The 14,970-nt window shown below is 28.2% G+C and overlaps 4 protein-coding genes across 4 annotated transcripts; 1 reads left to right on the forward strand and 3 right to left on the reverse strand.

Annotated features, from left to right (window-relative positions):
* Nucleotides 1-1,836, reverse strand: LOC128964738 (DNA-directed DNA/RNA polymerase mu-like). The gene is made up of 5 exons (XM_054311374.1): nt 1,804-1,836; nt 1,591-1,671; nt 1,333-1,510; nt 1,172-1,273; nt 1-1,098 (listed from the first exon to the last, which is right to left on the reverse strand). Exons 3-5 carry the CDS (start codon nt 1,429-1,431, stop codon nt 1-3), a joined length of 1,299 nt encoding a protein of 432 aa, XP_054167349.1. The 5' UTR covers nt 1,432-1,510; nt 1,591-1,671; nt 1,804-1,836.
* Nucleotides 1,837-2,335: 499 nt separating this feature from the next.
* On the forward strand, nt 2,336-4,442 carry LOC128964840 (ectonucleoside triphosphate diphosphohydrolase 4-like). Its single transcript, XM_054311484.1, has 2 exons — nt 2,336-2,426; nt 2,519-4,442. The coding sequence occupies exons 1-2, from the start codon at nt 2,368-2,370 to the stop codon at nt 4,434-4,436; spliced, it is 1,977 nt and encodes a 658-aa protein (XP_054167459.1). The 5' UTR covers nt 2,336-2,367; the 3' UTR covers nt 4,437-4,442.
* Nucleotides 4,443-4,501: 59 nt separating this feature from the next.
* Nucleotides 4,502-7,298, reverse strand: LOC128964839 (mitochondrial proton/calcium exchanger protein-like). Its single transcript, XM_054311483.1, has 4 exons — nt 6,320-7,298; nt 6,104-6,244; nt 4,884-6,035; nt 4,502-4,817 (listed from the first exon to the last, which is right to left on the reverse strand). Exons 1-4 carry the CDS (start codon nt 7,070-7,072, stop codon nt 4,632-4,634), a joined length of 2,232 nt encoding a protein of 743 aa, XP_054167458.1. The 5' UTR covers nt 7,073-7,298; the 3' UTR covers nt 4,502-4,631.
* A 1,483-nt stretch (nt 7,299-8,781) lies between these two features.
* On the reverse strand, nt 8,782-10,734 carry LOC128964469 (mitoferrin-1-like). The gene is made up of 4 exons (XM_054311059.1): nt 10,712-10,734; nt 9,927-10,098; nt 9,640-9,865; nt 8,782-9,574 (listed from the first exon to the last, which is right to left on the reverse strand). Exons 1-4 carry the CDS (start codon nt 10,729-10,731, stop codon nt 8,838-8,840), a joined length of 1,155 nt encoding a protein of 384 aa, XP_054167034.1. The 5' UTR covers nt 10,732-10,734; the 3' UTR covers nt 8,782-8,837.
* Nucleotides 10,735-14,970: the final 4,236 nt, after the last annotated feature.

Consider the following 14,970-nt stretch of genomic DNA (forward strand, 5'->3'; position numbering starts at 1 on the left):
TTAAGGATTCCTAAAATGGTAATCAATAAAAGGTAGTTTCAAGAGTTCAAAGACTTCATGTTCAGTGATGGCATTCAGATGACAGTCATTGTTCAAGTCATGCAAACAATGATTACTTAATCTATAGTTCAACTCTTTTTTAGCGTAATCTCTAAGACTACGACAAAACATTTCATTACCGGTCCATCCGATGCGTGCAAAACACAACTGAGAATTTGGACACACAATTAGGTCGACTCGACATAACTTCCACCCACTTTTGATCTCACTTTTCGCAAAATCAAACAATGCTTTTGTGGAGTCCTTATCAAACTCAGGAGTCCTTAAACAACAATTATTCTCATCAATGGGTAGTTTAAAAAGTAAAAACATTTTATCAAAATTATCGAGTGTGTGATTATTGTTATTATTATCACTTTGAGAGTCAATATTATCAGATTTACTAAAATTGCCTAATAATATAACATCCATTTCCTTCAATTGCTTGTAAATAGCACTAAGCAAACCCACTTCTCGCCCATTTTCATTGTGTGTAATCAATATATCGACGTCGTGTCCAAACTCTTTACCTCTACTGAAACCTCCTGTTAAATAGCAATCAATTTTTGTTGAATCGTTTCCCAGTTTTGTTTGAATCGCTTTGTTGACTATAGACATGATTTTATTGGCTTCTGATTTAGACAAACCACTATTGAGGTCGTCATAAAAAGCTAATCCATACAACACACGCATACTTTGTTTCTTCATTATGGACTTATCATTCATGATATCATCCAATGATCTCAAACCCAAATCATACCATTTTTGAGCAGTTTTTGGTCCGATTCCATAAATATTTGTAAACAAAGACATCGTTTGAAACCAAAGTGATTGTCGAATAGTTTCCACTTCACTACTGACTCCTTCGTCGAGTATTTCTTGTATAACTTTTTTAGAGTGTTTCCCAATATCTTTCAAATGTATTATTTCATCGATTTTGGTGACAGTAAATGATAAACATTTAAGAGCTGCCGATGCCTTCTTAAATGCCAAATATCGGATCGAATCAAATAAACAATTCTTAAGATCCGCTTCTTTAGCTAACACTTCTAATGGTTCCTTAATTTTTAAGAGATAATCACATTTAAAAAAACATTGCTTTTGTAGTAATGAATATTTTTTTTTAACTTACTGTTAGTTTGCCGTTCGGGTGATTCAGTGGACACTTTCGCTGACATATATACTCACTGTTTGATGCATTACTTGCTGTCAATTCATTAGTCTGTCTTTTAGTCTTCAAATCATTGCATCAATTAATGGTCTAATAAAATGTCATAAAAATATATTACAAACCTTTCGCTTCTTCAATGAATAGCTACTACTATAAGACATCAATTGTTTAGATTGTATTGAATCGGTTAACCACTTGGTGTTGACGATTACGGCTTTCATGTCTGTCAAGTCGAGTCCAAGACTGTCCACCACTTGATCCTCGGATTCAAAATCAGTAATAATATAATCGATGTCATGACTAGAAGTGGTTCAGAAAATGCAAATAAAAAAGTGTTAATCAAATGATTGGTTTGTCATATGTGTGGTCCAAACACACACCTTATCTGACTGTCGACCGTAAGACCCAATTGTTGGGCACTTCTGGTCAATACATCGAGTCGTTTGCTATGAATGCCATCTCTTATGAATAATACATGAATTAAATTCAAATCATATTTCAATCTTTTAGGACTCGTTTCACACATTGTTTGTAATCAACAAAACAAACCAATCATTCAATCAATCAATCATTCAATCAGTTGTTTTAAATACCTTTCAATTGATAGTAAATTTAAAGCACTAATGCATTGCGTTTTTCTTATTTTATTAGATAACTGTCATATATTATGTCAATCATATGGACTCTTCCCTCTCATTGATTTGCATGCAATTCAAGTGATTAATAATTGGACGTAATTTATGGTTAATTTAATGTCAAAATATTTTTGACTAAACATTGCAATTATTTATTGTTTTATAAACATTTGTATCATATGTTTGGTTACGTGTAGTCAAATGCAGTGATAACTGGCTCTCAATTAATCACTTAATTAACTAATTATTACTAATATTTAGTTAATTTTGTGAATTTTTTAACAATAAATCATATAATCATTCAAAGTATCACTCATTATGTGTTATAAGATTTATTAATAAAAGTATTTTTTAACAAAATGTATTATTAATTGTTTTTATTTTATTTAATAACAATTATCTTAATAAATGACATATTAATTGTATTAAATATATTGTTATATATCTTATATTATTAATTAATAATTAGTTAATAATAATTAGTGATCCGCTAATTGATGTGATAATTTGGTAGTCAATTGAATGGCGCTTACAATGGGCTCACATTCAATGACAAACCATTGGAGCGATCGATACAATGGGTATTCAATTGTTTATATAAATAATTTATTAATGAATCCAATGGTTATAATTAGATAATAATAAAGTTATTTAAATGTTATTTTTTTAATAGAAATAGTGTCCAAAATCGGCTAAAACTTATGTATTTAATGGTATGTCTGCGTCCGTATCATCGCTTGATTTCAACAAAACTTCGTTTCGCTTTATTTCTACTATTATTGGCATTCATTGTCGTCTATTCAGTGAAGTTATTGCAGACATCAGCAAACAATAACAATATTTCAATATCACATCATTTTGACGATACATTGGATGATCTAAAGCATGAATTACAATACGCCGTTATGGTTGACGCCGGCAGTAGTGGCAGTCGCGTCCATATCTATGTTTGGCCCCCACATAGTGGTGACACCAGACAATTGCTTCAAATACGAATGCTTCACAACCCGTTAGGCAAAGATGTTTACACTGCCATTAATCCCGGTTTATCTTCGTGTGCATCCAAGCCTTCGTCTGCTTCTGAATATATCTCACCTCTTCTAACATTTGCGGCGAACAATATTCCTAAAGAAAAACACAAAACAACACCTCTTTTTATATTAGCGACGGCTGGGATGCGACTCTTGCCAGAAGAGACACAAAAAGCCATTTTGAATGACTTAATAACCGATATTCCTAAGAATTATAGCTTTTTATTTCCCGCAAATCACGCCCAAGTCATTACTGGTAAGGAAGAAGGAATCTATTCATGGATTGCCATCAATTACCTGATGGGACGATTCGACCACACGATCGAAACCGGACCCATCTCTCAGATTGATATCAATAAAAATCACCTCAAAAGAGCCCAAACCATAGGTATGCTAGAAATGGGCGGCGCCTCCGTTCAGATTGCATTTGAAATTACATCTGACTCTCAATACGAAAGTCTTCAAAGTAAACACTCTAAGGAAGAAATAAATGATTTGATGTCTGAGTTTAATTTGGGATGTGATGAACACGACTTCGAGCATAACTATAGATTATATGTGACCACATATTTAGGTTTGGGTGCAAATGTGGTCCGAAATACATATATAAATGCATTAATATCATCCACTATTAATACACACGACCACATCGACAACACAACATTGGCAACGAAAGAAATACAATTATTTGATCCGTGCCTTTCACTCGACAGTATTGAATATTATAACATTAGCCGACGTTCACGTAATGTTAACGGTAGTACATTGTATGTGCATATCCTAAAAGGTAGCGGAGATTTCAATGAATGCACCCATAGATTGAAACATATATTAGATCCCAGTTCTGAATCATTACGTCAATGTTCATCAAGTTTTAATACCAGTTGTCCACTGAGACATCTCTCACAAACCAACGCCCCCTTCGATAACTCAGAATTTTATGGATTTTCTGAATTTTGGTATACAATGGAAGATCTATTAAGACAGGGCGGTGTTTACCAATTCTCTAAATTTCGCGATTCGGCTGCACTTTATTGTTCAACCAGTTGGTCAGTAACTATGGATAGATTTAATCGGAAACTTTATCCATTAGCTGACAATAATAGACTGTTTAATCAATGTTTCAAAAGTGCTTGGGTTTCAAGTATACTACACGACGGCTTCAAAATGCCTAAAAATTTTGCAAAATTCAAGTCGGCCTCAACTGTCAATCAACAACAGGTTCAGTGGACATTAGGAGCACTTATTTATAGAACCCGTTTCTTCCCTTTGAGAACCATTGAAAAACAATATTCTGGAATCAATTACTCCAACAGTTATACCATAACATCATTTAACTTTAATTATGCATTATTTATATTATGTATGTGTGTCGTCGTCTTCTGTATTGTTATTTATTTAAGACATTTGCACAAAATGGTCAACAATTCTAGTATTTATTCAAATAATAAGTTAGATTTAAAGCATTCTAACGGTGATAGTAATAATAGATCCGATTTAGTGATGATTGAAATACCATCAGATAGAGAACCATTGATTGATTCTTTAGCGTTTAGGTGACAATAAATAGATAAATTTTATCCAATTGTTTATCTCGCAAAATGTTTTTTTAGTCAAAATAATAGTTAAAATTGAAACAATTTAAATATATTATGTTCTAAGAAAGTAATAATTTAATTAATTAAAATCTTTATATATATATTTATAAATATATATATACTGTGTATATAAATCCTAATATTAATTGATTGTCTATTATTTCAATTCTTTACTGTTTTCCTGTTTATTATTATTCATTTGTTTGCCATTCACTTCCTTCTCTTCTTTTAATTTTCTTTTCTTTTCCTCTTCGAGTTTCTCTTCTTGAATCAATAGATTTATTATGTCTTTTACTTGATTTGACGAAACGTTAACATTTTCGCGACCCAACAGTTCCAATACCTATTTGACAACAAATAATTTGTGGTTAATCAGAGACTTCTACTAACTCAGAGTGTTAAGACTTACTTTAACGACATGTTCGACTTCAACACTTCCGTCGTGATCGACATCCATATTATCCAATACTTCAAGAATTCGTTGAAGTTTCGCGTCGTCACCGACTTTCTGTAAGCGTCTGATAGAACCCAACAGTTCGTTAATACCGACGACATCATCCCTTTCCTGTTGAATAGTCTTTCCTTCTTTCGATAAAATATTAATTTTCTGTTCCAAAGACTGTTTCTTGGATTCCAATCCGTCAAACAAAACATCCATTTTGTTAACCATATTATTTACTTTATTTCGTAAACGTTGTGCCGCTTTAGTCTCTTTAAGAGTTTTTTGTCCCGTTTGATCAGATATTTCTTTAAATTCTTCGATATCTTCTTTATAATCTTTGAGCTCTTCTTTCAAGTCTTCTAATTCTTCTTTTTCAATAAGAAGTTTATCCTTTTCTTTCGCAACATTTTCGAGCGCATTCTCTATAGAATTGATGTCTTCTTTAGACAATTCTTCGTCTTTGAGTTTTTCTTTGAGTTGTGACTCTAAATTGATAGCTTTATCAATAAGAATCTCCTGTTCCCTCAATTTCTGTTGTTTCAATTGTTCCTCTTCTTCTTTTTCCTTTTTGATGGCCTCTTCTTCCTTTCGTATTAATTCAATTTTCGTCTTATTGTCGATCTTTCCTTCTGTTTCTCCGATCTTATATCGGGCTTCTGTTGCGGCCGAGTCTGGCAACGATTGAATAGTAGCCTTGAGTTGGTCTGCGGGCGCAATATTTTCGGGTAAATACAGAACTCTAGAAAGTAATAAAAGTGAGGGCGGAATCTTCTCGTTGAGACTCAATTCAAGCCATTGGGATAGTTGTGACCGAAGTCTCACTTCAGGTATACCCAAAGCACGCATACCTCTGGCTCGACAGGCTTGGATCAACTCGGGAACAGTTAGACTATCGACACCTTCTTTATTAATCATCTGGTCGTCCGCGTTAAGGCTTCTCAATTTCATTCGCAACTGAAATCTCAAGAAATTGTTTGTTCCGATGGGTTGCAGCTCTAAGAGCCGGCAAAGAGCAGATAGTTGTAGTCTCGATAAAGAATCTAAAGTTATCTCATCTTCAAAAAGTTTTGAAAATTTTATTATATCTTCATTACTGGCCTGTTCTCCAGTATTTCGGACCTATTAATCAAATAATTAACAATAGTTTTAAATATTATTTTATTTATAAGCGATTATTTGATGACAACCTTATTGAAGAACAGTGCGAAGTCTTTAGCTTTTGCTGAATGTGTTTCTCCTTTTGCTTGAAGAGTCATTTCATCCAAAGTGTTTTGCAAGAACTTTGCCATTTCTAACTTCAATTTCAACTCTTTCTTCATTTTTGTTTCCTATAATAATAAATAAATAAATAAAAATTCTTATATTAGTTCATCAAATAAATGATTCACTTATTAGTGACTAACTTCAGTTTCTGCCGATTGAAATGTTGACGGAAGCATATTCGGGAATAATTTGATAAATACGGGTAACAATAGCTCCATAAACGGCACGATTACGAACACAGAAAACGGCACCAAACGAAAGATATCAGATGTCGTCCTCACGAGTTGTCGATGTTCTCGACGAGTCAGGTCTTCACCATTCATTACCTTCCATAGGAGTCGTCTACCAACGCCAATGTCGATGAATAATAATCTAAATCCATGATAATAGTGAACCAATTCATCCCAAACTCTTTTGCCTAAACTTCTTTTGGGTGGAACAGCCACTACTTCTGTCACCACTTGACCGGTGCCTTCAATCAATGCCTCTGATGTCTTGTCCTTCAATTCCTTTTGTTCTTCACGAAGAGCTTTAACTGTTTGTTCCACTTTTGATGAGTCCTTCTCATAGAGAACTCGATTGGTTTGAAAATATCGGACACTATTAGTGGTCACACTTGGCGTACATCTTAACCATTCATCTAATATTATATTATTATTATTTCTATTAAATATATGGCTATTATTTAATTTAACAAATTGTCTATTAGTCCGCAAATATCTATTAAAACATTGTTTACACAAATTGTTGTCCGATTTCTTGTAAAACAAATGATTTGTTGAAAAATATTTGTTATGAAAAACATGTCTTTTTGTGGTCGATGTCATCAAAAGACATCCCAATTGAGACGATTTAACCGATTTGTCGGACAATAAGACCAACAATCGACTCATGTCTGTGCTGTAGTCAATTAATTGGTGATTACTTCTTAAGCACCAAATCAATGATCACAACAATGGTTATAGACTTCACAAGTTTGACAATCAGTTAATATTAATCAATACATCATTTAAATGAATGATTCAATCATACGATACATTCATTCAAATAGCGGTTACAGTAGTAATGTATTCGTCATTGCATTCAATGTATAACGCAATCACTGATTGTATGTACTTTTGCTTTCATATATCATATGTATAGACAAACAGTTAACACAATATTTTATACAAAATTTTATTATTTATAATCATATTCTCTATTATTTTCATAACTAAACTCAGTTTTGTGTCAAATAATGTGTCATAACTTATGCAAAATATATGTTGACTTAAAATAAAATATAAATACACAGGTAATACATACTATTAATATTAATACACTTCACTGTATTAACACATTAACCGATATTTTTATAAAAATAATTATTGCATTACTGTTACAAATTCAATGTACAAACAATACGTCTATTGAATGTTAATATTTTTTTTAAGCATTTGATATAATACAAGATAACAGATATAAATAAAGAATATATTAAAATAATGATTTTATACTATTTAAATCACAATTAAAAATTAGTTTAAACTAATTATTAGTAAAAATAAATGTTAGAAATATTAATTTATAATACATTGAAATATATACTGTATGTTGTAATATACAGTATATATATAATTATCTATTTACTGTATTAGTCAACTATTTTTTATATGAAGACTTTATTAAATGATGACTATAAAATAAAATATAAATTGTATGATTTAATTTTTTAATTAATAATAAATTATTATTTAGCAAAATAAGATCCAAAGTATATCTAGAAATAAATTAAAATTCAAATAAAAGTTAACAATAAATTAAACATTAAATTGCAATTTATAGAATATTCTTATAATTTGCTTAAAATAATAATAATTTTAATTTTTAGGTAATTTTTAAATTAGTTTTTAAATTATTTTTATTTATTACAGCATTTTACTGCATATATACTAATTTTTCTACAATGTAATTTAATTAATTATTGATAACATAAATCAGTCTTTAATGTTACTGTATTTAGAAGATATGTAATAAATGTATTTATAAATTAAATCTATAAAATTGCACTAATATACTGTATTATATATTTATACAATATTTATCTAAAAATTTTAATCTTACCGTAATTTGATATTAAATAAAAAAATTATTTTTTTAATCTATTTTTAATTTTTAAACATTTGAAACACATGTCTCGAATTCTTTGAAAAATTATTCAACAATAAATTTATCATAAATTAGTTTTTATTATAGAAATAAATATATATTTATTAAAAATTTCAAATACCATAATTGTAGATCTATTAATAAATATAAAATTAACTTGAATTTTATTCAAACAAATTAATTGTTTTATTTGATTTATTTCTGTTTGCAACAATTATTAAAAATTTTGTTATATTTAACATTTATAACTTATACAAATAAGTTACAATTATAAAACATAGGAAAAGGATATTATATCACTAAATTTGTAAACTTCATTAGCAATAATAATAATAATAATAACAACAAATAAGTTGTTTTAAAACAAGTGAGAAGTCAGTCATTTTTAAATATATATATAAATTTATATAAAACTATTTGATTACCTAAAATCATAATTCATTAACTTATTAATAAAAATTGCTATATTTTATACATTAAATTTTCTATCAAATGATTTTTCAACTACTTTTAAGTGTTGAGTAGATTCCGTGACTTATCTAAAGTTATATCAGTGGTCACTGAGGGCACCATTAGATCACTTTTTTTATTTAAATTATTATCCCATTTGGCTTCTGATGTATTCAAATGTGAAGCAAAGTTAGGCAAATGAGATGAAGTGGTTATGGAGTGAGAAGTTGGGATCGGGAGCTTTCCATCGCGTGAAGTGATAAGAAATTTGAAAAATTCATAGACAGACCATGAGATAGCAGTGGCAGGCATTGAATAGAGTACTCGAGCCTGCAATCCCTGAAAGTAACCTTTTGGTCCACAGCACTGGTATATCGTAGAGGCGGCGTTCCAAAGGCCAGTCACACTGTTTTGCTGAGATCTCTGCAATGTTTGCTTCTCTTGAGTGTTGAGAAGAGTTTTGCAGACATCAAGTGGTGTAGTGGCGGCCGCAGCGAACCCGCCAGCGATAGCACCCGATATCATATGTGCTTTTGGATTGTAAGTCCTCTCACTATTAGTCAACTCCTGTATGAATTCATATGTCATAAAATGTAGACTTTGTGTCGGAATATTCATCGACAATGAAGTCAAATAACTCCTATAGAAAGCACGTAAGCCTTCCTTGCGATAGACGTCGACAAAACAGTGGAGGGCTTTCTTGTAGGGACTGTTGAACACTTGCATCCGTTGTTTGACAACTTCTGCCGGATTCATAACAGCGTCGTGTAATATTGTGGCCAAACATCCGGCGGCTCCTAAATACAATATAAATACAAATAAGTCAATAATATAGACAAATAAGTGACAAATATTGCCAAACCCTGTGCTAACGGGTGGTGCGCACCCGTCTCTGTGCCGCTTAACACACGTTTCATCTTTTCATAACATGAATAATATAAGGCATGAGCCGGTCCGGCGCCGACCATCACTGCCGACACACCCTTTATTGGACGAAACAGACCTTCATGTCTAACCATTTTGTAAAGGGCTTCGGGTACCGACCGATATGAGGCCTTTGGGTTCGGATGTAAACTTTGCATACGGGTCTGACATATCAACAAATGGTTAATTATCAATCATATGATATCTTATGATAAATTATCTTACTTTTACTGAATCCAATGGATACATAACCACGTGTTCCATAATACCGGCCACAGCGCCGGCACACATGTGTGTCCTCACATCACTCGTCGGTAATGTTTCGTACTCTATCTCCTGTTGACTCGTTTCCGATGATCTTTCTTTGGGATCCATTAAACACCAATTTAGTCGATCTCTTTAATGATTAGATAACACAATGTTTTGGTCGATATCTCATAATTTGTTTAACACTTTTTTAAGTCAATCATATGTTTCATCACATATTAAGACATTTAAAATAAATTATAATAATTGTTGTGAATTTCATTTCACTATTTGATGGCTAAAAAAAATTTATTACAAAATTCTCACACATTTAGCATTGAATTCAATGTATAAATCAATGAAATGTTATGAAACACATGTCAGCCAAAAGTGAGAGTTAGAGCGCAAACTCTCACAAATGGCATTCAATTGATAGCAATTAATATTGTATTAGTTTTATATTTATTTGACAATAATTATCTTTTTTACTTTTGTTTTAATAAACATTTTTAAGTTACAAAAAAATGATTAATTACCGACTTTATATTATACCAAAAATTAATAGTTAAAAAAATTATTATAATTTTAATTTTACTACCAGAAAATAATTTGTAATCATTAATGTAAGATTTATTTAAAAATAATTAAAATAATATTAATTGAGAAAATCCTTGACAAATTATCTTATAGTTTAACTTAAATTATTTTTTTATGTTTTGACAAAATGAAAGTGTTATACAGTATATAACTGTTAATTTACTTACTTGAATATATTAAAACTCATATTTTTGGAGCAAATAAAAAACAAACAAATAATCAAAAGATAAATTAACAAATAAACTGGTATTTTATTAATTCAATAAATACTTATATACTTTAAATGCTAAATATTTTACAATTAACAGTCATTCAAATTATAATACTGACTACTAGAATGACTTCATAAAAATATTAAATAATTAGAAAAAATTTTGATTTTATAATAATTTATTGTAATATACAGTATATAATATATAAATTTACTGTACAGTAGTCTTATTTTATATTATTTGTTTGATCATAAATGTGTTAGATTTCAATTAATTATATCTTTAGAAAAAACATTTGTGATTAATCCAATTAATTATTTTTAGACAATTTTTACATTTTACTGCTATTAAATTAAAATGCTTGAAATTTAAGTTTTTAAGCATTAAAATTATTATAAAAATATTTATATTGTAACAACTCGTTACTAACGAGTATATTGTGATAATAATAATCAAATATTATGTTTACATATTTAAATGATCAGAAAGTCAGTAAGTAATGTTAAAATAGTTTAGATATCATTTTTATTATTAAAATACACATTTTTAAATGTATTTTAATATTGTTTAATTAAAAAATTATTTTATATAAAAAATTCTAATAAGATATATAATTTCAGTTTTCGTTGTATAATAAATTTACTGTAAGTTATTGGTTAATATAAATGGAAATTACAATTAATTAAAAAATTTAAATAAATAATCATTTTTTAAAATTAAATATTATTGAATCTATTTATTCTATTGTATTTTTGTATTGGAACTGTGATTATAAGCTATGGTTATTTAATGTAATTTATTCATAGGATATAAATGCCAATAATCATAATAATAATCATAATAATAACTCGATAATAGATTATTGTGTAAATTTTTTCAATAGATTACTAAATATTCATTTATTATTTTTATTATTTTTTAATATTATTATAATAAGATATAAACATTAGTTGAAAAATAAGTGCAAATAATAAAAGAACCGATTCTTATGAAAATACTGTTAGGTCTCCGTTGGCAACAATTAGTCTCCAAAACAAACTTTTAGTTTACATAATAATCACAAAACACATCAAATAACGATTATTAAGTTTGTATTGCAATTCTATACAGAATTTCCTTCAAAAATGAAATACTTGTTTTTTAAAAGTAATAATTTATTGTTAAAATTTGATAAATGGCTAATAAATTATAAGTTATTAACATAAATGTGATGATGTAATTAAATTAATTAAAACTTAATAAAATATTTTATAAATTACAATATTTTGTCCAATAATGAGTGTGACTCAGAAAAAATCAAGTATTGATTTGATAAAAAATGGTTTTGAAGTTAATTCAATTAAGAATAAAGATAAAAGTATTTTAAAAATTAATAAATTATTAACAAATAATAATAATAATAATAATAATAATTTAAATCCAATGAATAATTTAAAATATAAAAGAAGAGTGAAATCAGGTGTCAACAGAAGTACTACAATGAGTGCCATCAATGATAAGCCAGTGATTGGCGACCACAAGACTATACTAAAAGGATCGCAATTATTAGAATATATACACAAAATGTTTTACAATAAAGAATTTTTACAGAATTTAAGCGCTCAAGAAGTGAATCAATTGAATACAAGAATTAATGAATTACACAAATATTTGATCGACAAATGCAAAATCACTGTCAGAGATGACTGTATTAATCGGTTAAACAAAGCAAATGATTTACTACAAGAACTCAGGGATTTGTATTTTGAAAATAATTATAGATTAAAATCATTGAAATCTAATAAAATTGAAGATAAAAGAAAAACTAAAATATTGGATAGTTTCGTGAAAAGTTGCGAAATAAGAAAGAATTTGTGCGAAGAAATTGATTTAAGAAGTAATTCATGGATTTCTTTACAAACTAATGCTAAACGACTGATGAATGTGACACACGTTGAGACAAATGATAAGACATTAGACTTAATGGTCAAAATCACTGTAAGAAAGCTCAAGAATCTCAGGTTTTTAGCCATTCATTTATTACGAGTTATCCTTGAAATTAATGTCCAAATCATGACATCACTCATCGATTCATTACCTCTTGAATGCATTTCTTGTATTTGCATTTGTGTACAAAGTTTTAATAAACTTTTAGTTAGCAAACAAATCAATGCAATTAATATAATCGATACAATCTCTTCAAATCAAGTGAATATTACAATCAATAAATTTTTATATTATCTCTACAATGAAACTAATAAATATATTGAAACTTATACGACTAATAATAATAATAATAAAAATGATAATTTTTTTAATGAATTAATTCAGCGAAAAAACAACTCAGAAGATATTACATCTGATTATTTTAGTATATCTTCACAGTCGACAGCAATTTTAGTAAACAATAATAATATTATTAATAATAATAAAGCAATTGATAATCGAGACTTAAAATATAGCAAAGAAGTAAAAATAGTCTTTAATATATTAATTCAATCAAATCAAAGAATTTTATTAAAAATAATTTTTGGAAATCAAGAATCTGGTGGACAAGAGTTGGCTAAAAGAAGTGGTAATCGACAAAAATGGTCAAAAAGTAGTGACGGTTCTTATGGAAGACAACAAAGTTTATGTCAAGAATGGGATCAACTGTTTTGGAGCTTATTTTGGACTAAATTTGATCATTTTATTGAAAATTCATTGTGTTTTTGTGAGACTAGCTATACATCGGTACCCATTAGTATAATTTACAATCATATTAAAGCAATTCGTGTGAATGATATTTTAGATTTATGTATTCAAGAAAAAGATCTTCTCGAAGAAGCTATCAAACCATTAGAGTTGACTCAATATAACATTTTATTAAGACTTGCATTTCATAATTATAGTACACGTATGTTAATTAAAATTTTATAATATTTTTTATAACAAATTATTGAATTTTAAAAAAATATTTACTCAGATTTTGATGATTTCTTGAAAACGATTCAAATATCCAAACTATCTATAAATAGCAATAATAATTGTGACAAAAGGATGATAACAAATGTGGGCTTAGCTTTGTTGGAAACGATTGAGATGTTAATCGGCATTAAAATTAAATATCAAACTGTTATAAATGTTAACGACATTATTATTGAGAATATAGTTATCAATTTGATCGATATTTTTACTGATTTTGTAGAAAATAAATTATCTCAGGAAATGGGCTCTTATTTATCTCAGTTTATTGCACTTTCAATTTTGGACGTTAATGTATATATGATTTTGACATTTTTATTGAATTATTTTTTATAAATTATTCTGAAAAAAATATTTTTATTACAGAATATTATTGAATTGCTATCAAACATCAACTATAAATGGCTTTCAAGTTATATTAAAAATTTAGATACAATTAAAAGTAAATCTTTAGTAAAAAGTAAGGAATATATGCAAATTGAAACACAAAAATTCATATCAAGGTCTTTACCAATTAAACAATACAGAAAAAGTAATGTATTTAATATATTTTAAAATTTTATTTTATTTTAAAATTCTAAATTAATAATTCAGTTATTAATAAACTGTTACTTTATTTGATAGAAATATGTACTTCAAATAGTCAATGGATTGAAATAATAATTAAAACAATGTTGGATCCAATTAATGACATTTTAAATAAAGATTTTAATTATCAATCAAAAGATTTGTTTAAAAATTTAATCGAAGAGTTTGCCACAGCTTTTGTCAATTGTGTCGTAAAGAATAAACGAATTCTTCATTACTTTTCCACTTCCGGTGCCATTCAGTTCAGTAAAGATGTCGACGTTTTCTGGGATTGGATTGTCACTCATGACATTCAGGCGACTAATTTAAATGCTGTTATTTATCTTAAATCAGTGGCTTTTTATCTGATCCATAGAAATAAATCCAATTCATCGACAATCAAACGAAACAACCGAATTAGTCCAACTCTATCTCCCATTCAAAACAATTTAATACCAATTGACTCAACATTTAAATCAAGTTTTTCATCATTTTATACAAATTGCCTTTTCTTTATAATGTGTCAACATTTATAATATATTTATAATTTTTTTGTTTGTAATTTTGTAATTATTACTATTATTATGTATATAAAAATATTCCATATTTGTACTTAATTTATACTCTTTACATATTGTATATTATTTTTACGCTATAAATTTTGATAAAGTACTTATAATAAATTTGTATATAAAATTCAATAA

The sequence above is a fragment of the Oppia nitens genome, unplaced genomic scaffold (assembly GCF_028296485.1).
Source record: "Oppia nitens isolate AA-2021 unplaced genomic scaffold, nextdenovo-longstitch-racon4-pilon3 scaffold9_pilon_pilon_pilon, whole genome shotgun sequence".
NCBI classification, from domain to species: Eukaryota; Metazoa; Arthropoda; class Arachnida; order Sarcoptiformes; family Oppiidae; genus Oppia; species Oppia nitens.

Excerpts from the sequence above, each read along its gene's own strand:
- LOC128964840 (XM_054311484.1), top strand. The coding sequence starts at position 2,368 with ATGGCGCTTACAATGGGCTCACATTCAATGACAAACCATTGGAGCGAT. Across the intron at positions 2,427-2,518 it reads TGGAGCGATCGATACAATGG|AAATAGTGTCCAAAATCGGC; the intron begins GTATTCAATTGT and ends TTTTTTTAATAG.
- LOC128964469 (XM_054311059.1), bottom strand. The coding sequence starts at position 10,731 with ATGAGTTTTAATATATTCAA. Across the intron at positions 10,099-10,711 it reads ATGAGTTTTAATATATTCAA|AGATCGACTAAATTGGTGTT; the intron begins GTAAGTAAATTA and ends TAATCATTAAAG. Across the intron at positions 9,575-9,639 it reads GCACCACCCGTTAGCACAGG|GAGCCGCCGGATGTTTGGCC; the intron begins GTTTGGCAATAT and ends TATTGTATTTAG.
- LOC128964738 (XM_054311374.1), bottom strand. The coding sequence starts at position 1,431 with ATGAAAGCCGTAATCGTCAACACCAAGTGGTTAACCGATTCAATACAA. Across the intron at positions 1,274-1,332 it reads ATTCATTGAAGAAGCGAAAG|ACTAAAAGACAGACTAATGA; the intron begins GTTTGTAATATA and ends AATGATTTGAAG. Across the intron at positions 1,099-1,171 it reads ACCCGAACGGCAAACTAACA|GAACCATTAGAAGTGTTAGC; the intron begins GTAAGTTAAAAA and ends TTAAAAATTAAG.
- LOC128964839 (XM_054311483.1), bottom strand. The coding sequence starts at position 7,072 with ATGAGTCGATTGTTGGTCTTATTGTCCGACAAATCGGTTAAATCGTCT. Across the intron at positions 6,036-6,103 it reads TCGCACTGTTCTTCAATAAG|GTCCGAAATACTGGAGAACA; the intron begins GTTGTCATCAAA and ends TTTGATTAATAG. Across the intron at positions 4,818-4,883 it reads AAGTCGAACATGTCGTTAAA|GTATTGGAACTGTTGGGTCG; the intron begins GTAAGTCTTAAC and ends GTTGTCAAATAG.